This window comes from Triticum urartu, chromosome 7 (assembly GCF_003073215.2).
Source record: "Triticum urartu cultivar G1812 chromosome 7, Tu2.1, whole genome shotgun sequence".
NCBI classification, from domain to species: domain Eukaryota; kingdom Viridiplantae; phylum Streptophyta; class Magnoliopsida; order Poales; family Poaceae; genus Triticum; species Triticum urartu.
Genome location: NC_053028.1, coordinates 629,615,977 through 629,639,433, shown reverse-complemented (window position 1 = coordinate 629,639,433; position 23,457 = coordinate 629,615,977). Strand labels below are relative to the sequence as shown.

At 44.2% G+C, this 23,457-nt stretch overlaps 2 protein-coding genes and 1 long non-coding RNA gene across 3 annotated transcripts; 1 reads left to right on the top strand and 2 right to left on the bottom strand.

Moving 5' to 3' along the window:
- The first annotated feature begins 8,510 nt into the window (after positions 1–8,510).
- LOC125526054 lies at positions 8,511–13,948 on the top strand. The gene is made up of 2 exons (XR_007291531.1): positions 8,511–8,721; positions 13,487–13,948. It is a non-coding gene; the product is annotated as an uncharacterized LOC125526054 (long non-coding RNA).
- LOC125526053 (cytochrome P450 72A397-like) lies at positions 13,782–16,612 on the bottom strand. The gene is made up of 5 exons (XM_048691082.1): positions 16,227–16,612; positions 15,763–15,983; positions 15,324–15,568; positions 14,700–15,078; positions 13,782–14,429 (listed from the first exon to the last, which is right to left on the bottom strand). Exons 1-5 carry the CDS (start codon positions 16,534–16,536, stop codon positions 14,004–14,006), a joined length of 1,581 nt encoding a protein of 526 aa, XP_048547039.1. The 5' UTR covers positions 16,537–16,612; the 3' UTR covers positions 13,782–14,003.
- A 2,676-nt stretch (positions 16,613–19,288) lies between these two features.
- Positions 19,289–22,429, bottom strand: LOC125519098 (cytochrome P450 72A15-like). Its single transcript, XM_048683980.1, has 5 exons — positions 22,052–22,429; positions 21,235–21,455; positions 20,866–21,110; positions 20,090–20,468; positions 19,289–20,006 (listed from the first exon to the last, which is right to left on the bottom strand). The coding sequence occupies exons 1-5, from the start codon at positions 22,365–22,367 to the stop codon at positions 19,581–19,583; spliced, it is 1,587 nt and encodes a 528-aa protein (XP_048539937.1). The 5' UTR covers positions 22,368–22,429; the 3' UTR covers positions 19,289–19,580.
- Between the last annotated feature and the right edge of the window lie 1,028 nt (positions 22,430–23,457).

Sequence of the window (23,457 nt, the reverse complement as noted above, 5' to 3'; positions counted from 1 at the left end):
CGGTCTATAGTTATTGAAACTGTTGAGAAAATGGTACTATGTATAACTATATCTCGAAGGGGAAGCCCGTTTCTTGTACTTGGTGTTTTGAATCCTACAAAATTTGTGTTTTTTTATTGCGCAATGAAAAATAAGAAAATTTTCTAATCGGTTGAGGTAGATGCTAGATTTCCTACGAGTTGTACTGTAAACAATTCTATAGGTAACTCCTATATGATTCAATCAGGCGAATCAATGACCAATATAGGAAAAAATCTGAAGTATTCCAATAATTCAAATCTCCATTGAAATTCCTTTGAATCATAGAGCCCCTTGGTCTGTGGGATTGGGTTCGAGATATTCCTATGGATTCAATTCATGTGCCCTCCATTCCTTAGAAATCACAACATGATCGAGCTCAAACCTCATTTTATTTTTCTTAGAGAAGTACATTGCACTTGCACTCTCTCCCTCTCTCTCTCCTCCCTCTCCCCTCCATCTCCTCTCTCTCTCCCATCGATCCTCCAAAATTCATGTGTTTTCTCATGTGCCCTCCATTCCTTAGGAATCTCAACATGATCGAGCTCAAACCTCATTTTATTTATTTTTCTTAGAAAATTACATCGCACTTCCACTCTCCCTCTCCTCCCTCTCTCTCTCATCGATCCTCCAAAATTCATCTGTTTTCTCATGTGCACCAGACAAAAGCATCTCTCATATTCCGTGTCTTGAAATTCTACAGGAATTCACACTATGTAGCATCTCAACCCCGAGACCCAATGAGGTTTGAGGTAATATTGGGGGCATAGGAATGAATTCCATAGGGATTAGAACCCTAGGAATATCCTATGGTATGGGGGCATATGAATGATTACATAGGAATTCGAAAACCTTAGTCCTATGGACCAAAGAGCTTCCGTAGGAAAATTTTCTTAAGATTCAAATCCCTCAAAATTCCTATGATAATCCTTCAATCCAAATAGGTCATAAATACTCATGTTCCAAAATAGGCCCTAAGCCTGGCAAAAACCCTGTAGAGATCACGAATGTATCGGTTCCATGAAAAAATAAACGGGTTCCATGTACTTTCCTAGTGTCGCTCATTCCAAGCAAGTGAGTTTCTTTCTATGTTTCATAATCATCTCCATTTCTATTGGATAATTTAGCCTACGCTGGACCACTATGCAAATGACTAAATGTCAATGATATTACTTGTGAATAATGACGTCAATTTCACCCACTTTGTATAGGTATAGCAAGAGTTTTGGAAAGAGGTAAGCACCATGCGCGTGACTAGAACTACAATAGTACAATATTGAAAAGTGAAGGAAGTCTCAAGCTATACATACATACATAAGGAGGGAGGAAGGTGAATGAGAGTTGTACTTGGTAGCTAAACTATAAAGGGAAGAGCATCTGAACTTATAATACTAACCTCCCACCCCAGCCACATCGAGCACACACAAAGGGAGAGCTTCCTCAAGTAGATCGTAGTGGATAATGAATAAATGTTCAAAAAAGGTTCATGTCTAACAATTGGAACTATGTGATAGAAAATAAAAGCAGCCCAAACTACTCTTAACTCGATAGTTTGGTAGAACAAAATGACATATAAGGTCATTAATTGAAGTGGTTTCCCCCTATTTTCTCAGTTGGTTCTATTACTATACATAATACATGTCCTTCTCCACCCCAACATGTTAACAAGAAAAGATGCCATCTTGCTCTATTTTATTGGACCGACCAACTTCTTTGTTGCCGATGTATCATCATTTTGCTCCCCCTCCCACTATATATTAATCTATTTTCACCTATGCATCTTTTACTGCCCCATTATCATCAGTTTAATGCATAGTGTCTTAAAAATTCTAAGTGAAAAACAAGTAATATTTGTATTAAAAAATTGTATCAACCCGTTTGTTGGAGATGAAACAAAATTTAGAACACTATGAGTGAGAAATTCATCAAGAAACATGTACCCCATGTATCGTGGCTCATAAAAGAATATTCTAAAAATAAGACACCCTAAATCCATATTTAGGAAGATTTAAATAATCTATTGTTTCGAGGGCTAAATTTCTATCTGCTCGCATGCTAACAAATGAATGAAAATATTGAATAATTTTTTTCTTGTGTATCTTGATGGATATACTATTACTTTTTTATTAACTTAATCCACAAATAAATGATGATGCTAGCATGTACCATTTCTCTTCTCAAGCTTCAATGGCATCTAAAAGAAAAACCCTTATAAAGAAGTCTCAACACTCCTTTACTAATGTGGTGGGACTAAACTTCTCACCATGTCATGACACCTCACAAGGAAATATTATTTATATATGGGCCCAGAGCCCATCTAAAATTCAACATATCTAGCATGCATGCGAGAAGCAGTTAAGCAAGTACTATCAGTCTTTAGAACGGGGCCACCATGTTTGGATGGGACAACCCCACGATTCTTTTTGTATTGGAAACTCTATGATCTTTGAGCAATAAAGACTTGGCTTCCCTCATAAAAAAAGCTCGCTAACAACAGTAGTGTATCTTTTATTTATTTTCTCCAGCCTCTTGGTCGTGTGCCTTGATTTCTTTTTTTCGAAGACAGTGTGCCTTGATTATGCACCCATGTCCTCTCGTGCATATTGTCGGGTTACATTGGGCCAACAGACATGGCCCAAAAGTGGAACAAGAACTGGATTAAGTAGAACGAAAAATGCACTAGGTATATTAGGGACCAGTTATAAGTTAGTCGCCCAAAAGTTTATTTCAGGTAAGTTGATTTTCTAGGGCTCTAGGCCATTAGATAAAAATCCAATGGATGTCCTTTTTCCTTCTTCCTTCAAATTTCTTTCTCCTCCAACCGTTCCCCCTTCCATAAAATCGACTTATTCAAATTGCAAATTCAGTCAACTTAATATATACTAGCTATATATTGTGGTATACTAATCAATTGGGCCCCGAGCAGTCGATGTGATATGTCATATTTGCTCCCCACGTAAGTGAATTCAAAATGGTTGCAACATAGGTTTGAAATTTTTATGGTCAAATCCTGAACTTGTATTCCTTTTTTAACTACAATTGGAAGTGTTCTTTCTGCTTAACTAAACTTGGAAGTATTTACCAGTTTTAGAACACAAATTCAGAGTATAACCCTTTTTCCCATAGAATGGTACTTCCTAAAACCCTACATATTTCGCCCCCGTGCCTGGGCCATGTATAGAATACTTCACTCAGATCCAACTAACGGACCAACACAACTATCCTTATTCAGCCCCAAAAGGCCCAGCTTTGTTGCCGTTTATGCCCTCGGCGACCGTGATCATAGGTGATCCATGCGGTGGCGGGTGCTGCTCTTGTTACCTGCTCAACCTTCTCTCAATCAAAAGGAAAAAAGAAAAGAAATGTCCGATCCGTCCATTCTCGGACTCTCTTTCACGTGAACATGACGCATGTAACGCATCAACAGCTTGGAGTGGGGTTAAAAAACTGTGATGCGTTCAATACACGAATCGAAAACCGGATATTCAATTTGGCCATGGGGAGCATTTGCTCTTGCCCATCAAAAATATTTTTCTAAATGTCAAAAAAATATGAAAAACTTAGACATACACATATTCATGTCCAAATGTTATCTGCAAATATTTAGGCGCAATGGCCAAGCATTTCGCTCTGTGCAAAAAACGCAAGTTAGTCGACAAATTTTTGACATTTCTCGGCTACTTGACTTTGTTTTTCACTTGACAAAATTGTACTGTTTCGTTTCAATTGAAAATTGCCATGCACGCTTTGGGCAGTAAACATTAACATGTACAAGCCGCTAGATGAATGTCATAGTGAACTCAATAATATATCACATCAATTAATTGGCAAGGAGTACTAGCTTTCATTTGAATGGCAGCTGGCAATTGGGGCAGTACTAGTCGGAGTTACAATATATCTGCAACCATTGCCCACTGAAGCACAACACCAGATAAAAGGAGCAAGCACGCAAGCACAAGCCAGCCCATGGTCGGCGAGATGGCCAGCCGTTTCCTTCGATCTTCAACGGGTATGGCCTTTGTGAACATCTCCTTTGCGACGGTGACATCGCACCTGATACTGAAACGATCGTGCTTGAGGTAAACCGATCCCTCAAGCTCGCTCCTCTTGATGAGATCATAGCCCGTGGCAAGACGCGCAGATTGACTGCCGGAGAAGCTGCACAGCGGGCTGGTCTTGCTGTAGGAAGGCACAGGGTTCCCATGCTGGTCCAGCAAGCTAATCGTGAACTTGGCCTTTACCTCATCGAGATCATCGGCGTGATCGCAGTGCAGCATGACGGAGATCCAGTCGGAGTCCTTCGAGTCGAGGCTGTCGGGGTAGTAGAGCAGACGCCATCGATGACCTCCGACGGCGAACGCCTCGGAGGCGATGTACTTGCCGTTGCCGAGCCCCTTGGTGAGGGAGTAGCCGTCGATGCGGAGGACGTGCGACCCGGACACCGCCGGGGCGACGATGGCCGACGCGGACAGCGACGGTTCGCCGCCGCCGACGGACATGGCGGGCCTGAAGAAGCAGAAGAGTACTAGTGCTGTGATGGGTAGCATGCTAGCCGGTGGAAATGGAGAATGGCAGAAGAGATGGAGCCGGTGACGTTCTTATGTAGAGTGCGTACTGCTGTGATGTTCGCATCACTCCGGCGCGTCACACGAGCAGTCGGGCGGCTCGTCGAGGGGACGCGCGCCCGCGGATAGCTCTGTTGACTGCGCGTGCATGCTTAGCACAGGAATCAGCGCCGTGTTTAACTACCTCGGTCGTGGAGATCGAATCGCCCGCTTCTGCGGCTCCGATTGATAAAAGGTGTGAAACAAGTTTTGGTTCGTCACAGCAAAACGATCTGGCTTCGCTAAAGATATTTTTTGCTGTGGAGAAATTCATTCCTATGTTTTTATTTGGGTAAGAAAATTACCTCTACTTGATCTGGTCGTTTTGTGGATTCTGATTAGCAAATGACCCATCTTTATCCATAAACTAGACAAAGCATGTCAGATCGAACAAAAGACATGATGAAACCTAAGTTACATCAGCATACGTCGAATCTACATCCACCTCTTGCAGCTCGACTTTTCTACTATGAAAAAACTACCAGCCATTCCCTAAACTAGATGATTTCCCCGCGCGTTGCTGCGGGACATCAGTGTACAACTTGATGTATATTTTGCCATGGAAAATCATTTCATTGATATCTGAAATTTACTTATTTAAATTCAGTTTTCATGTGGACTTAAACCCTAAGTATCTATTTAATAGATGAACTCAACTGATATCAAGATAGACTATGTTTAATTGAAAATGACACAATGATGGGTGCCAAAAAAAGGGGGTTGACCAACAGGGGAATATGTGTTCATATTTGATATTTCCAACTGAATTAACTTTGTTCATTCATCGTCAATTACAGCTGGCTAGCGAAAGACATTATACTCGTACATGATTGATAGATGAACATGATGTTAGCTCATCAATTTAGGGAGCTGATGTCCCAATGGCATTGCCGGAGGTAAGACAGTTGTAAAACTTAGTTGGCTAGTTTAGGGAGCTGATGCCATCATGTAGTTGAGAGTACGCCATATAGCTCCTAGCACGTAGCTGGCTAGTTGTAAAACTGGCATAATCATACAGGGACCTTACTATGAGATAGAAGCTATAGAAAATAAACATCCTCTAAATAAACTCTTCATAGAAAATAATTCCACAAGTTGGGACGTCCCGGTTAACTTTTCACGGTTGTCACTTTGGCAAGGTGAATGAAAGCAAGGTCCTCAAAATGACAACTATCCAAGCTTCAAAACGCTGATGGGTTGATAAGCAAAGTATTATAGAAGTTGGACAAACAATACTCCAAGATCTGAAAAAATAGGAATTTTCACCATCTAGCGCTTGAAATCAAAATCAACCGGATAGGAGATATGAGAACGGTCCATCATATATCGATGCATGCTTGCCGACAGTGCTTATGTTACAGTGGTTCATGGATGTGACAAACTGGGCAGACTTGGTGCCAGCTTGACGTTGATGGAGCAAGAACATAGCTTTCTTCCAAAAAATGGCTCCCTACAACACATAAATCAGAGTTTCCAACTGAACCTAACTCAAAAAATTAAAATCAGTAGATCTGGGGAGATATAGGAGGGAGAGCGCCTACCTTTGGTGCTTGTGATATTGGGGGAGGACGCAGACCACAAATCAGAGTTTCCAATCTAAGCTATGTCAAAATATGTTTATACACACTCGAGATCGAAACAACGCCTGCAAGACGTGGCTGTCAATCAAGGCACAACCCGGCGTTAACATCAGCCATGCCCTTCGAGGCCGAAAAGAAAGCCGTCCACCGCCTGGGCAGTTGGCCGGCGCGGCGTCCGCTGAGGTGCCCAGGAGTGCGTCCTTCCAGGCAAGATTCCAGCGGCCTATCTGATTCCTCCCACCAACATAGGCCGCCATCTCATGCTGCAGCCTACTATCCATGCCTTCCATTTGCGGCATCGGCAGATGAAGCAGGGCTCGGGGGAGGCCACCAAGGACAGCGGCTGGAACGGAGGAGGAGGGGAGGCGCCACGGACCGGCGACCGTGATAGAGGAGACGACCAGACGCAGAGATCTCTTCCTAGCCGTCGCACTCTATGTTATTGCCGGGGGAAAAGATTGGTCCTTTATTTAGGAGACAGAGGAAAGGATGGCGGGGGGAAGGAAGGCTGTTCTTCTTCTTAGAATGAAACGATTGGGCTTTCCCCCCCTGCGTGCGTAACTGAAACCACTGGGCTTCGGTGGTAACATAACTCTCGAAACAGAGGGACGGATTCTCAAAAAAAAAAAAAACAGAGGGACGGCATGCACGTGTAGATGCTACGTACTAATAGAAACAGGTTAAATAGGACAAGAATTGATGATGTGACGGGTTGTTGATGTGGATAGGCTGCATGTCAAGAAAAATATGATAGTGGGGATGAACTATTTAGGTATTATAGATGGGTCGTGTCGTGCTAGCCCTGCGCTTTTAATCGCGTGTGGTGTCCACGGGCTAGCCTGCATGACACGATCCATATGGCCAGGTTTGCTTAGCACACAACTCATCTGTCAATGGGTTGTCCAGTTTAGCCACACCGGAAAAAATTCTCTGCGGCGACTGCATCTCAAATTCATCGAGATAATAGGATGTCTCGAGTTAAGCATCTACAGTTCCGATGTGGCCCAATAGCGTGCCTTCAAAAGAAATGTAGAAGAAAATGGGGAGCACCCAGGATTCAATCCCGGGTCTCTGACATGATAGGCGGCACTGCTAGCCAGTCAGTTAGCATCGAATTTGTGGAAAATAGTAGGGCACGACCTACTTAAGGGGAAAAGAGCCGGTTTTCCATTGAGTTTTTCATGTTTTTTTTCTTTGTTTTCTCACCCGTTTTTCTTCGTTCCTTTCATCATTTTCACTGGTTTGTTTCTTTTATTATTTATTTTTTTCTTTATTTCTTTTCATAGTTCCCATTGATATTTTTTTTCTTTCCTTTTTCTTATTTTGCTTCGGTTTTCATTGTTTATTTCTTAGTTTTCATGGCTTTTTTCTCTTCTTTCCTTTTTCTTCATTTTCATCAGTTTTGTTTTGTTTCTTTGTCATTTTCCCTAGATTTTTTATTATTTTTCTATACCCATTTTTGGTATACATCCAATCTTTTCTCCCCTAAAAATATTTTTTTCTAATACACGTTTAACATTTTCAAATACAAGTTTAAATTTTATTAATACATGATCAACACTTTTTCTATACACATTTCTTTAGAAAATTCAAATCCTTGATGAACATTTTCTAAATACAAGAGTATTATTTTTAATATATAGTCAACAGTTTTATATACATTTTGAATATATTTTTAAATGCTTGATTAACATTTTTCAAGTTTGTTCAACATTTTTTCAAATACTTGATTCACATTTTTATATACATGATCAAAACAAATTCATGATTTTGAATACATGGTCAATATTTTTTTCTATACACATTTAATTTTTTCCAAATGCTTGATTAACATTTTTAAAGCTTGATTATCATTTTCATGTACATGCTCAATTTTTTCATCTTTTTTTAATACATGGTCAATGTATTTTCCATACACATTTAACATTTTTTTAAAATTCTTGATTAAAAAATTCAAATATTTGTTCTAATTTTTTCAAATGCTTGATTCACATTTTTTTAAATAAAGGATCAAAGTTTTCATACATAATTTTTTGTATTCATGATAAACCTTTTCTATATACACATTTAACATTTTTCAAGTGCGTGGTTAACATGTTTCAAATATTGTTTGCAGTGTTTTTTGTAAAATGTATATATATTAAAGTATTAAAAATAAAGCAAAAAACATAAACAGAAAACTAAAAAACACAGGAAAAAAATGAGGTTGCGGCCTTTCGCGTTCCTGGGCCGGCCCATATCGAGACGTAGGGGCACCCAGATTTCTTCGCTGCCGTTTTGAAAAACAAAAGCCACACCGACAGTTTGAAACAATAAAACAGATCTTGACGGCGACTCCCGCCGCCGTCGCTCCACTCCCTCCGCCGCCGCCGCTCGACTCCCGCCGCCGCAGCTCGAACTCCCTCCTCCGACGCCGCTCTCCAAGCCAGCGCAGAGCTCGACTTCCGCCACTGCGTCTTGATTCCAGCCGCACGCAGTCTCCGGGGACTTCTCCGCCAATATCGAGCCACCGCCGCCAGGTACTTCCCCTGCTCCTCTCTCCTTGTGCTTAACTGGAAAAATCGTATTATTTCCATGAACTTCTAGGAGTAGGATGGTAATGTAAGCTTTGTTGGCCGTTTCGACCCGGGACGGCGTCGCCACCATGGGCCTGGGCAGCATATGCATACGGCACGGGCACACTAGTGGACTTGTATGTGTTGTTGATTTAATCATGCGCTTCCAGACAGAGATTGGAAATAGAAGGTCTTCTGCTTGTATTTTACAGATATGTTTATCCATTTGGATTAGTTCTGAACTTAGTGATTAGGATTTAGGAGATGAACGAGGCAGTAACTTTGTACTTGTAGTCTCGGTTTTTAGCTATGAATGTCAGCTATCTTCAGTTTTACGGCTATTTGAGCAGGCCATAAATTTTTTTGCTTCAGTGATTGTTGACAAATTAGAACTTGCATTCGAAGGTTGGTTTTAAGGGTGTTAGGTAATATTGATGCTGTTAGGGTCTCTCTACTGATCTCACGAATCACTTACAGATACAAGGATTTGGGTAGCTAGATTACATGAACAAGCAAGAACAAGGGGATTGAGGAGGAGAGCCAGAGGTGGGAGAGGAAGCCGCCGTGCCGTTTCAGTCGTGATCCAACCGGATGACCTGCTCGATCCACCCTTTCAAGTATTTGTAGTCGCTGGCTCCATGGCCTAGATGCTAGGCCCGACCCTCTCATGCCGGCCCACGGCCCACCCGTGGAGGGTTGCTAACACCCCTCCCTCCTTGAAACTCGGCTTGACCCCAAGCCGAAGCTCAGAAGAAGACTGGAAGGTTGACTTGCCAGGATCCCACGGCGCTTGAAGTTCCTTGATCTTGCTAGGATCGCCATGGTAATCTTCATGATAGTAGCCAAGATGGGTGTAGACTCGATCAAAGTAGCAAGCTTGCTTGCCCAGGTTGCCGAAGTAGTCACCATGGCCGATGGGAACCAAGTTGAGGATGACGTCGAGGTAGTAGTTGTGGTCGACAAAGGTGGCGACGACCATGAAGATCCTCCCTCCTTGAAAAATTGCGTGCCCACAGTGAATCCAGAGCTCCACCCCGTCCATGGGCCATGCTACCAACCAGATCCAAGATGTACACGCCGACAACATTGATAACCATTGGTGTTGTTCCAAACACTGCAAACAAGTAGTCCACCATCTCTCAAAGTTAGTCCGAATTAACGCCATGCATACTGACCATGCTATCATTGGCACGCCCGGCACCCAGACGCTGAACCTTGTGATAAACGAATACCATGCACTGGACTTCTTGATCAGTCCATGTGAACTATCTTGGCAAACTTGGAGCACCCAGCAATGAGCATAGAGATAATACTTCCCATTCGAACCAGGAGGAATCAACAGGCTATTAACATTTCCAAAGCACCAGTGCCCTTGTAAGATGGGCATAACATTGAAAGAAAATTGCAGTCTAAAGCCACCCTGGTCCCGATATTCCTTCAGTTCTGTGATGCTATTCCCAAACTTCGGCCAATCAGATAGAAGTGAGCTTAGGAAGCCCCAGCAGTGGTCCTCACAGTTTATGCACATAATGGAAGCCTCCAAGAATTTATCAAACCATGAACATGTTGCTCTCCCCTTCCTTGCCACCAATCAGTGCAGATGAAGAGAGTTAATGGCACAATTTCCATAATATTGCAGCTCCATTTGCTGCTTCTGTAGAGGTGCCCCAGCCAACGATCCAATGGAATGTGTTTGCACATACACTTGGTTTTCCATTTCACCAAAGTTTACACCGTAAGAGCTCCACCTGGCAACAACATGCAAGTGAAATTCAAACACAAATATGATCTTGTTGCGTAGGGAAACTTCTATGCCATGCACATCGAACTCCTTCGCATGTACAGCAAGCTCCAGGTTGAACAATGATTCGCGTGCATGGTCTTCACCACCACAAGGATAAGCATCAATAGTATTACTCGTAATTGCACACCATATCTGCTCCACTTGCAAGTTTATTCCCTCTTGACAATGATTAGAATGAGACAACTTCATGTGGTAGACCTGGTTCTTGTGACCTGCATACCTCCGAGTCAAACAGTTTGCTGACACCGGCAGCCCAAGTAGTGTCACTGGACAGCAGTTAGACAGGTGATAGCATAACCCAGCCAGCTTCCATTGAAATTGATCATAGCAACAGAGAAGAAGGCAGACTGCACTTGTCCGCCAGATAAAGAATGATGTGTTATGCAACTTACATCCACTCTCACAAGATATAGGAGTAACACTGCACTTTGGCATCTCATTAAAAATTTCCTTCAGCAATTCTGCTAGTTGGTCATCAATACACTCTGGTAATTGCACAACCAACAGTCCCATTGTTCCACTGGTTACTGCACCAATTCGGCTGAATGTGGTCTGTACTAGCCCAGATTGTATTCTCCATTTACACTTCAGTCGCTTGCAACAGATCTCTAGAAGTTGTCTGTAAGAAATATGGTTGTATCCCCACTCAAAAGCAAGTGCATCAGTATAGTGGCATGAACAGAGAGAATTTCCATCAGTAAGATGTACAACAAACAATCCATGTTGCTGTAACTTAAGATAGACCAAGCTACATTGGGCATCTCGCTTATCATCGGATATCTTCTTTACGCGTCCGAACAGATGTAGTGACCAGCCCCAGAGGCCATCTATGAGAAGAAACCCTCCATGGATTGTGAATGGTGCCTCAGTACAGTAAGGAGTCGTATCAAGGTCAGAGAGGGAACTACAACCATTCCACTTTCATGCACTTGAACACTTAGAAACAGATGCTTCAGGAACTTGTCATCAACAGAAATAGGCACATGGGGGTCCCAATTGGCAACACTGGAACAATCCACATCTGGTGGCTCACCATTTGAAAATGATGGACACGGAATTTGACGTAAATCAACTCCATAGACTAGCCAGTGTACCAACCATTGCCAAGAAATAGACATCCCATGAAACAGACACGAGAGTTTTACCTCTTGACATTGCCTTGTGCATAAACTTTCATTTGGGCTAGGATGAATAACTCTTTCCAAATCACCACGGCCACTCATTAGACACCCATGGTCCCACCAAAAAAATAACCTCAGGTCCGGTGGGTGCGGTGGCACTGTCTGCACCCACGAACGATGCACCGCTGCAGCTGCGAGCCAAATGGGTAGGGTTGTTGACGATGAGTCGATGATGCGACTGTCAGCATGGGTGACCCACTCGGTCGAACAGGTAGTGGGCATGCAGCCAGCAGTCGCTAAGATAACATTGGCCGTGACAGACGCATCAACTTGGCCTGAGCATTCTGCCAAACACTTGGTCTGCGCCAGCGCACCGAGTGCAAGGCCGAGAGATGGCTCACTCATTGGTGTTGGTGAGTCCCCTGGACGTGCGGTGAAGGGCGTAGACGAATCCCAAGCAGCCTTGGACGCCTCCATCCTATCGTCTCCATCGGTGCTGTGGATGAGGCCATCCGTCGAGCAGGTTGTGGGCGTTGGTGCAGCAACGCCCGTGGCGTCAATGTCGAGCTCGGGAAGAGCATCGATGGTGGTCGTTGGGGCGAAGTCGAGGGCGTACGTGCCCTGTTCAGGGCTGGAGCACGCAGGTGCCAGATCCTTGTCATCGGAGGCGTCCATGGCGAGGAACTGAGAAGAGGTCGAGATGGTCGCCTGCTCGAATGCCGGCTTCGAGTTGCCGAACCCGACCGCGACAGCCTCCCTGATGCTCTCCTTCATGCTCTCTCGGAACTCCTTCAGGAGATCCTTCAGGTCCTGCTTGGTCGCCGGCTCCATTGCTCGATCGGGTGGGAGGTGGTGGGGAAAATTTTGGCTCTGAATACCAAGTGTTAGGGTCTCTCTACTGATCTCACGAATCACTTACAGATACAAGGATTTGGGTAGCTAGATTACATGAACAAGTAAGAACAAGGGGATTGAGGAGGAGAGCCAGAGGTGGGAGAGGAAGCCGCCGTGCCGTTTCAGTCGTGATCCAACCGGATGACCTGCTCGATCCACCCTTTCAAGTATTTGTAGTCGCTGGCTCCATGGCCTAGATGCTAGGCCCGACCCTCTCATGCCGGCCCACGGCCCACCCGTGGAGGGTTGCTAACAGATGCACCATTTCTCCCGTGCTAGTCGCGATGGATTGGGGTGGCCAGAAAGAAGCACATGAAGAAGCTCCGGCCAACATCGAGGACCGGGAGGATGAGCATGGACCTGGCGAGGTCTGAGACGAGCACCAGGGCAACGGAAAGTTTGAGAAGGAGCAGCAAGCTGCTACCGTGCGCGGGGGGGCGCCAGGGTGCCGGCAAGCTGCTTCTCAATTATTCTACAATTTGAGGGTAGCTCAGCATCTGAAAATCAATCGAAATCTTATAGGGATCGATTTGAAAACTAATGAAGGGATGCTATCTAACCTATTACAGTACAATACAGCAGTACCACTACTATATTTCGGATTTGCCTGCAATCGTATGATATGTTAGTAGTATTACATATGCAGAGGTGGGTCGGTGAACATAGGAAAGAGAACCAGATGCATCATCATTGTTCATTGAGCACATTTGTTCAGCAACTATCAGCGCTGCTGCACTGGATCATGTCTTGCTTTTCTTTCAAACTGGGAGGCCGCAGGAGGTCGCCAAGATTCAAGAGTGAACAGGAAAAATGGTCTCTTTTGTTTATATATACCTCTTATCTTTCTACGAGGAAGCAAATATGTACTTCCTCTGTAATATAAGACTTTTTAGATCACTTCCATTCGCAGATCATCGGTTGGGGAAGGGCTAAAGCGCGGTGATGGAGGGCATGAGCTGACGTCTGACGGCGGCGAGTCGATGGTCCTGTTCGGCTTGAGAAACTAAGTATCTTCCGTGCACGGTTAACCCAGTATACATATAAGGAGGATGCAGAAGCTGTATGGTCCAGACTCCAGAGAGTTATCACTGTCATCTACTCCCTCCGTTCCAAAATAGATGACCCAACTTTGTATTAACTTTACAAAGGTAATACAAAGTTGGGTCATCTATTTTGGAACGGGGGGAGTAATATGTTTCTGCAGCTTGATGAAAGGAGTTCCATTGAATGACAGTTCAGACTTGCAGTACTATTATGAACTGAAGCAAACGACAGTTCAACTGAAACTACATTTACATTCATTCAGGTATTTCAAAATAAAAATTACACAGCATGTAAACCTGGTTGCATTTTTATTCAGCCGAAACCTAAACATTTAAACTATACACAGCACGTAAGTAAATTCACTGCCCCATGAGAAAGCACGCTCATATCTTCTTCAGCCTAATTTGAGCACCGTGCTGTGGCTGCAGGATTAACACGGTGTACGGTGCGTGGATGTAGGACGGTGAGAGCTCGAACGAGAAGCGCTGGAGGATGGTGCTCAGAGCCATCTTTGCTTCCAGCAACGCAAAGTTCTGGCCGATGCAGATCCGAGGACCCCCTCCAAACGGGAAGAACGCCGCCGGATGCTTTGCCGCATTCGAGATGCCATCAGCAAACCTCTGTGGATTGAATTCCTTTGCGTCTTTTCCCCAAATATCGGGATCATGGTGGATAAAGATAAGGGGCAACATAAGGTTCACCCCTGCCGGATATCTGATGCCACCAAGCTCCATTGCCTTGTAAGTTCTTCTCGCAAGGAAGATTGCTGGCGGGTACAACCTAAGAACCTCATACAAAATCATTGTTACCTGCAAAACAATACACAATATCAAGATCATTACTCCGACCATTCTAGACCTAAAACATCACATCATCCTAAAAAAATCCTTTCAATTCAATTTATGAGTATATGTTTTGCTCACATGCATATGTAGACATGCGTTACAATTTTTAATGATACTGGAACATGATAGGTTTTATTCTTGGCTACTTCTTTTCTCACTTTGATGATGGAGAGGGTCGTATTTGATTTTATTTTATCCCACAATATGTGCACAAGGCATAAACTTCGCACTTACAATCTTCAGGCGACTCAAGTTCTCAAAATCTGGTCTGGTTCTTCCAAACTGATGCAAAACTTCCTCCCTTGCCTGCTCCTGCCACTCTGGGTGCATGCTTAGCACAACTAGAGTCCATGTGAGCAAGACCGATGTTGTCTCCATACCTGCAAAGTAAAATAGCTTGCATTCCTCAATTATATCTTCAATACTCATTCCAAGATTTGCTTTCCCATTTGCTTGTTGCATATTTGACTCCAACAGCAATCCTAGCAAGTCATCGCTGCTAGCTTCACCGTTTTTAATAGCTCTTTCTTTTTTCCCAATAATGCCTTGTAGAATCGTGCGGATTTCACGATCAATTGCTCTCATCCTTCTGTTGTTTTCTGTTGGTAAGAACCTGCAAATGGTCTGACATGTCAGCATAGGAAAGAAAATCTTGATTGCTGCTGTTTAAGTTTACCATCGAAAAGACTAAAGTTTCTTTGATCAGCCTACTATTTTCTTCAATAAACTCCTTCATTTAAAGAAAAGAAGTGTAGTACTATTTTCCTTTCAAATTCCATTTGATCACCTCTAAGCGGAGATAAACTAGCTACTCCATTTGCTTGAAATGATATGAGCTTGTGTAAGAAAACAACTTACCAATAGCCTGGGATGAAAAGTGTCTGAAAAGCCTGTATTAGCCGTTCACATAACTCCCCTTGCAGCTGGAATATTTTCATTCCCTCCTGATAATTGCTACCAAATGCTGTTCTCGAGATGACATCTCCAGTCAGATTCTGGAACTCAGGAAAGACGTCAATCTCACAAAATCCTCCAGTGGGCATGGAATTCTCCCATCTTGTAATCATTTCTTCGCAACACGCAGAAAATACAGGCAGCATCCTCTGCAAATGAAACATTGCTTATCAGTCTATACAAAGAGTTATTTTTTTTTTTTTTTTGCGAATCAGTCCAATACTCTATACAAAGAGTTATGTTTTCCTTGTTCTGTATATAACTTCACTTTAATTAACGAAAATACAAAGAGTGCATTATCCCACATCACCCATGCCACCAGAAAATTCCACTGAACAGATACCTTTATCTTCTCATGGTGAAAGGCGGGATTGAGGATTCTTCGGTGCTTTGCCCATTTGTCGCCTTCATGATTTGCAACTCCGTCGGCTAGCAGCTTCCCGAAACGGCTACTCTTTTGCTTCCCGTAGTGTCCAAACTTGTTGGACAGAATTTCTCGCACCAATTCCGGGTCAGGAATCGTCACCCTCGGCGTTGGACCAAACCAAGTGAACGACATCTTCCCTGCAATTTTGTACATGGATGGATGTTTTGTTACATGGCAATCAAAGTGCATGCTGTAAACTTGTACGTAATTTGTTAGTGTCTCCTGTCTAGCAAGATCCATCCCACACATATAAATTTGTCTTCTATGGCAGACATGCTGTGTATCAGAGGTTCAGAGCACATCCGCACAAGAATAGACAAAGCTCAAAGAGTCTCAAAACAAGTTCAGGCAATTGTGAATTTCGCGACTGAAGAACATACCGTGCTCCTTGATGACGTTGCAGGACATGGGCTGCACGCGAGGGGTGATGTCGTGGGAGCCGCGCGGCAAGGGCTGCAGCCGGGCCTCCCTGCTGAGCCGGGCGTTCTCCGGCACGTCGCCGGTGAAGAGCCGGTACCGGGTGCCCCGGAGGCCCTGGGCCCGCAGAGCCCGGCCCAGCCGCCGCGGCGTCCACCACGCCCACTCCAGGACCCACGCCCCCAGCCACAGCAGCGCCACGGCCGCCGCGGCGCCGGCGACGCTCCACGGCGGGGCGTCCCCCAGCAGCATCCGGAGGCCTTCGGTCGCCATCAGTTCAGTGAAGGAGAGGAAAACCAGGCGCAGCGCAACCGCCGGTCGCGTCCGTGTGTGGACAGTGGCTGGAGTTAAGTACGGGCCGGCTGGCTTGACGCGTAGCATGTATGCTAGTGGACTATTATCCTTCTTCTAGAAGCCAGAACCGAGTGGCCGTGGTGATCACGGCCACGGAGGAACTTGCGAGGCACAGGATTTCCTTGCGTGACCGCGTGTCGCCCTTGCATGCTCAAATTTCGTTCCATGACCGCGTGTCGCCCTTGCATGCTGAGATTTCCTTGGCCCCATGCACCGGCGGGGCCGGCTATGAAGCAATAAGCTCGTCAGCTGACTATTATAGTATGGTTGCACTCGTCAACCGATCAGTTCTACAATAATTCGGCCGGTCTCGTTCATGCGGTCAGGCATTGCGTCACGGGAAGCCCCGAGCCAAAGGAAGCTCACCGTGCCTTCAAGTTTTCAGTGGATAATAACAGAAGAAATGGCAAAAGGATGGTATAGTGACGGGTGCATTGGCTTCAGGGCCTGCCAGGTAAAATCAAGGGACCTTGCAAACTCTAAGTGAGATCTATTTTGCTTATAAAATGTTTAATGGGAGCTCCTAATCGACGCTGTTGGTGCCGGTTGCCGATCCTGCCGCTCGCGCATGATCGTTGGCTGGCCCAGACCGTTCGATCGTCCTCGCCAATCCTACCCCCCCGCGTTCGATCGATTTGGAAGGTCGTGGTTGATCAATCGATAAAAAACATGAATTCAAAAATATTCATGGATTTTAAAAAAGTTCAAAAATACAAAAGTTGATAAATTTGAAAAAAAACTCATCAAAAAGTGAAAAAGTTCAACGAAAAATAGAAAAAGTGAATCGAATTTCAAAAAAATTCATCGATTTCAAAAATATGTTCACAAAATTGAATTATTTTCATTGAATAAGTAAGAAGAAAAATAGAAAAGGAAAAAGGGAAAAAAAGGAAAGAATGAAAAAGGAAAGAAGGAAAAGGGAAAGAAGCAAGAAGAAAATATGAAAAAGCTGCAACTTATTAGGTCAGGCTAAGTGGCCGTGTTGTTAGTGCGGCGTCCCTCGAAGTGGGAGGTCACCGGTTAGATTCACTCTATGGGCGCAGTTTTTTGCGTTTTCAAAAAACAGATAACAGAAGGGGAGTTGGGTCAGCCCGGCGCGGAGGAACTTCAGACGCCTGTTTGCAATTTGCAAACTGCATACAAACGGGCGCCTGAAGTGCCAAATTGGAATCACCATGTTTATTGCCCTGCAGCCCTGACCGATTCATTGTCTAGGCGGTGCAATGCGTCATATAGGGAGGCAGAGGTGTGGAGGTGAGGGGAGCAGATGGGAGGGCTCGCGTGCAGGCACTGGGCCGTCGTGGCGTCGGTCTTGGGTGGCTTCCATGCGAACCCTGGCCGATAGCGGTAGGGAAGGAGGGGGAGGAGGATGATGGAGATGGCTCTACAAGCCAGTGCCATGCCCACGGCGGACTGGCACAGCTCCTCGGCACACTCAACAGGTGCCCTCGTGGCACTTTTTTTGCCAACTCAGTCTGACTGACGGGCTCGAACAATTAGTGACGTCATCAAAGCAATTAACATTTATCATCAGTATTGTTTGCCAGTGTTGGTCTTTGCGTACGGTAAAGTTTGCCACAGATTGCAAAGGGGTGATTTTCTGCTAATGACACCTTTATTGTGGTGACCTGCATCTAAACTCAGTTGCATACCAGTCAGCTAAACCAGCGTGTAAGGCCCTGTTTGGTTCATAAGTCCTAGGACTTTTTCTAGTCCCAACTAAAAAGTCCCTCCCTGTTTGTTTCCAAAGAGTAAAAAGTCCCTAGTCCGTCCCTAGAGGTTATTAAATGACCATGTTACCCCTAGTATACAGAAAAATAACAACCAACAACACCATGGGGCGGCAGGCCAATGGGTGCATGGAGGGGTATTATTGGAGAAGTCCCAAAAAAGACTCTCCTTGAGAGTCTTCTTCATTTAGTCCCAAAAAGCAACTTTTAGTCCCTAGTAGTCCCTCCTGTTTGGTTAAAAAGTCTCTAAGAGAGACTTTTTCTAGTCCCTACACCAAAAAGTCCCTGAAAACAAACACCCCCTAAGTCTGTTTTGCGCAAATGCTAGAACAAGGGTGCGTGAATGTCCAATTGTTTGTGTAGGATTCATACCCATGAAAAGATTGTAATCCTTGGTCTCTTAGAAAAAAAACTGTAATATGTAAATTTTAGCTGTTGCTCCTGTTGCATGGAAGTACATCAAAGTTTTCACAAATTTACCTATAATTTCCCAGTTTACATATGTATTTGGTTTGTGTGCCTGAGATAAGAGAAATTGATCTTTCAGAATGGTAGAGGAGCAATTTCCTTTTTTTCGCGAATACTAGCAGTTTGTCAACTTGATAGACAAAAGGCATACCTACAGTCGTTGTATAGTGGGGTATCATTCTTTTTTGTCCAGTTGGTTTTTTTAAGCTTCGAATTCGATCTATGAAAGGCATTCTTGAGCTTTATCTGTATTCTAATTCTTCTTTAGTGCATACATGAAACAACTATCCCCAGGTTTGTTTTTCTCCCTTTGATTCATGCTGAGCTTTGATTGAGCATAGTTATAATTAATTCTTCTTTAGTGCATACATGAAACTACTATCTCCAGGTTTGTTTTTCTCCCTTTGGATTCATGCCGAGTTTTGATTGAGCACAGTTATAATGCAGACAATTTCTGGTAAACAACTCCAGTGTAAGAAAGACTTTTCAGTGTCATTTTTTCTTTAGCCTGATAGAAGGAGCTTTTTTTCTGCGAGCATCATGATAGGAGTTCCATTGAATGGAAGTTACAGACCTGCAGTACTATTATGAACTGAAGCAAACGAGCAATTCAACTGAAACTACTATTTCAATTCGCTCAGTTATTTCAAAAAAGAGTACACAAAAGTAAACCTATTTTTTTGCGACTACAACATGAACTAGTTGCTATGTTTATTCAGCCAAAAGCTAACATTCAGTCATTCACTGCCCCATGAGAAAGCATGCTCATATCTTCTTCAGCCTAATTTGCGCACCGTGCTGCGGCTGCAGGGTTATCACGGTGTACGGTGCGTGAATGTAGGACGGCGAGAGCTCGAACGAGAAGCGCTGGAGGATGATGCTCAGAGCCATCTTTGCTTCCAGCAACGCAAAGTTCTGGCCGATGCATATCCGAGGACCCCCTCCAAAAGGAAAGAATGCCGCCGGATGTTTCGCTGCATTTGAGATGCCATCAGCAAACCTCTGTGGATTGAATTCGCTTGCGTCTTTTCCCCAAATATCAGGGTCATGGTGGATAAACAGAATGGGCAACATAAGGTTCACGCCTGCCGGATATTTGATGCCGCCAAGCTCCATTGCCTTGTAAGTTCTTCGCGTAAGGAAGGTTATTGGCGGGTACAACCTAAGAACCTCATAGAAAATCATTGTAACCTGCAAAATAGTACACAAGATCAAGAACATTATTCCAACCGTTGTAACTTAAAACATCACATTATCATCAATTTCGCACTTACGATCTTAAGGCGACCCAAGTTCTCAAAATCTGGTGTGGTTCTTCCAAAGTGATGCAACACTTCCTCTCTTGCCTGCTCTTGCCACTCTGGGTGCATGCTTAGCACAATTAGTGTCCATGTGAGCAAGACAGATGTTGTCTCCATACCTGCAAAGTAAAATAACTTGCATTCCTGAATTATATCTTCAATACTCAGTCCTAGATTTGCCTTCCCATTTGATTGTTGCATATTTGACTCCAAGAGCAATCCTAGCAAGTCATCGCTGCTAGCTTCACCATTTTTAATAGCTCTTTCCTTTTTCCCAATAATGCCTCGCAGAATCATGCGGATCTCACGATCAATTGCTCTCATCCTTTTGTTGTTCTTTGTTGGGAAGAACCTGAAAATGTTCTGACATGTCAGCATTTGAAAGAAAATCTTGGTTGCTACTCGCTCTGTATCTAAAAGTTCTTATATTAGTTTACAAGATGGAGTACTATTTATCTTTACCGTCGAAAGACAAAATGTTCCTTTGATCAGCCTTTTTTTTTTCAACGAACTTTTCACTTTGTAAAAAAAAGTCTAGTAGTTTCCTTTCAAATTTCATTTGAGCACCTCTAAGGGGAGTTAAACTGCATGTGCCTAAAATACCTATTTTTCGTCAAATGTCACAGACCATATATGCAGTGCACTACTCCATTTGCTAGAAACGTTACGAGCTTGTGATATAAAGTTTATAAGTACTCATGTCTGCAAATCGAAGGATTTTTTGTTTTTTGTGCAAGAAAAGAACTTACCAGTAGCCTGGGATAAAAAGTGTCTGAAATGCCTGTATCAGCCGTTCACCTAACTCCCCTTGCAGCTGGAATATTTTCATCCCCTCCTGAAAATTGCTACCAAATGCTGTTCTCGAGATGACATCTCCGGTAAGATTCTGGAACTCAGGACAGAAGTCAATCTCACACGATCCGTCAGCGGACATCGAATTCTCCCATCTTGTAATCATCTCTTCACAGCAAGCAGAAAAAACTGGCAGCATCCTCTGCAAACGAAACACATCGGCCTATGAAAAGCGCGCATTATCCTGCATCTTTTTTACCCATGCATGTTGCGACTCGAAGTGAGAAAATATTGGAAGCCACTAGAAATTTGCACTGAACGGGTACCTTTATCTTCTCATGGTGAAAGGCGGGATTGAGGATTCTTCGGTGCTTTGCCCATTTCTCGCCTTCATGATTTGCAAGCCCGTTGGCTAGCAGCCTCCCAATGCGGGTGCTCCTCTGTTTCCCGAAGTGTCCAAACTTGTTGGACAGAATTTCTCTCACTAACTCCGGGTCTGGAACCATCACCCTTGGCGTTGGGCCAAACCAAGTGAAGGACACTTTCCCTGCATTCGGAAATACAGTAGATATTCTGTTCTGTTAAAAAAATGCGAGAAAGATATTTTGTGATATGACAATTGAAGTGCATGATGTGGTTTGTTAGTAGCTCTAGCAAGATACATGCCCGCAAATATGAAATATCCCACAAACATATGACTTTTGTCTTTCATGCCGAACATGCTATGCAGTGTATCAGAGATTCAGAGCACATCCCTGGAAGAATAGAAAAGGAGAGATTGCACAAATACACTACTCTTGGGGCTGTGGTATCACAAAACCACAAATCTAGGACTAACGGGTCACAAAAAAAAACGAAATTGCTTTTATTGGTCAGTTAAGCAGAATTATGACATGTGGGTCCCGCGTTAACTGGCTGTAGCAATGGCTTAGATTGAGCACATGGTTTTATATCAGGAAAGTTCAAAGCGTCTGAAAAGAAGTTCCGACAACTGTTAGTGCGCAGCCCAGTTTAAGTTAATCTCCCAACAAGCACATGCTCCGACGCAAAGCGATGCTAGCAGATGGCTCAAAGCGCAGGCACTACTCGTCCTGACGCCACAAAAAATGAAGAACTTCAGGATTTCAGGACTGAAAAGCTTACCGTGCTCCTTAATGGCGTTGGAGAACATGGGCAGCACGCGGGGGGCGATGTCGTGGTCACCTCGCGGCATGGGCCGCGACCGGGCCTCGGCGTTGCACCGGGCGTTCTCCGGTATGTCGCCGGTGAAGAGGCGGTAGCGGGTGCCCGTGATTCCCTGGGCCCGCAGCGCCCGGCCCAGCCGCCGCGGCGTCCACCACGCCCACTCCAGGACCCAGGCGGCGAACCACAGCAGCGCCACGGCCGCCGCGGCGCCGGCGACGCCCCACGGGGAGCGAGCGGCGTCCGCCAGCAGCGTCCGGAGGCCCTCGGTCGCCATCGGTACGGTGGAGGAGAGGAAATCCAGGAGAAGCACGGCCGCTCGTACTACATGTGTGGGCTGTGGTGGGAGGGGTTAAATACATGTCGGCTGGCGTGACACGTACTCATTGATTATTATCCTTCTAGAATCCAGAGGCGTATGCTACTTGGATCTCACGCATTGAAGGGCTGGGCTAGCTGTGCCAGTGTGGTCGCACACTCGTCAGTCGATCAAATCTAGAATAATCCGGCGGGTCTCGGTCATGCGCGTCAGGCGTTACGTCACGGCGAGCCCCGGGCCAAGGAAAGCTCGGCTTGGCCTGCAAGCTCTCAGTGGCGGTGATCGAAGCACTTCCGTCAGGCTTGTTTGTCCTGCGCGCCCTGATCGCGGCACCTCCGGTTGGCACCTTGTGCGGGGTGGGGAAGAAACGCGGCGCCTGCTGCAAGCCACGTTAGAGCATCTCCAGCCGCGTCCAAAATTCGGTACAATCCCATTTCATGAGTCCGTTTTTCGTTTTTTCACCCTCTCTATTGTATCATCAATGCACCGTAATTTTGCGTTCCGTAAGTTTTGTTTTACTTTTAACGTAAAAAAGACCGTAAAAAAATATATAACCGTCGTAAAAAAATATTTTATGTTATGTAAAATTACAAATGTAAAAACATAGTCTAAAATACACATAAACTACAAATTTTCTTGTCTTATGACCTATATTTTTATTTTTTTATGTCAAATTTTATGTAGTTAATCAACAGAAATGTAACTATTTGAATTCGAAACGTAATTTAATTATAAAATAATCATAAGATTACCTCGGATGAAGAATAACTTATTCTGATGATGAATAGTAACACTATATATATATATATATATATATATATTTGCAAACTGCTAATGACGCAAACGTCATCGCGAAATTTCATGGACACTTTTTAATATTTTTTGATATCACCAAGACAGATATTTTTTAATATTATGAATATCTTTAAATTTTATGGACACTTTTGAATTCATTAGGACACTCGATCTCGATCCCTTCCATCTCGATCTCGATTCCACCCGCACCCTCCCCCGCTAGCTCTACCGTCGCCGACGACCCACCGCACCC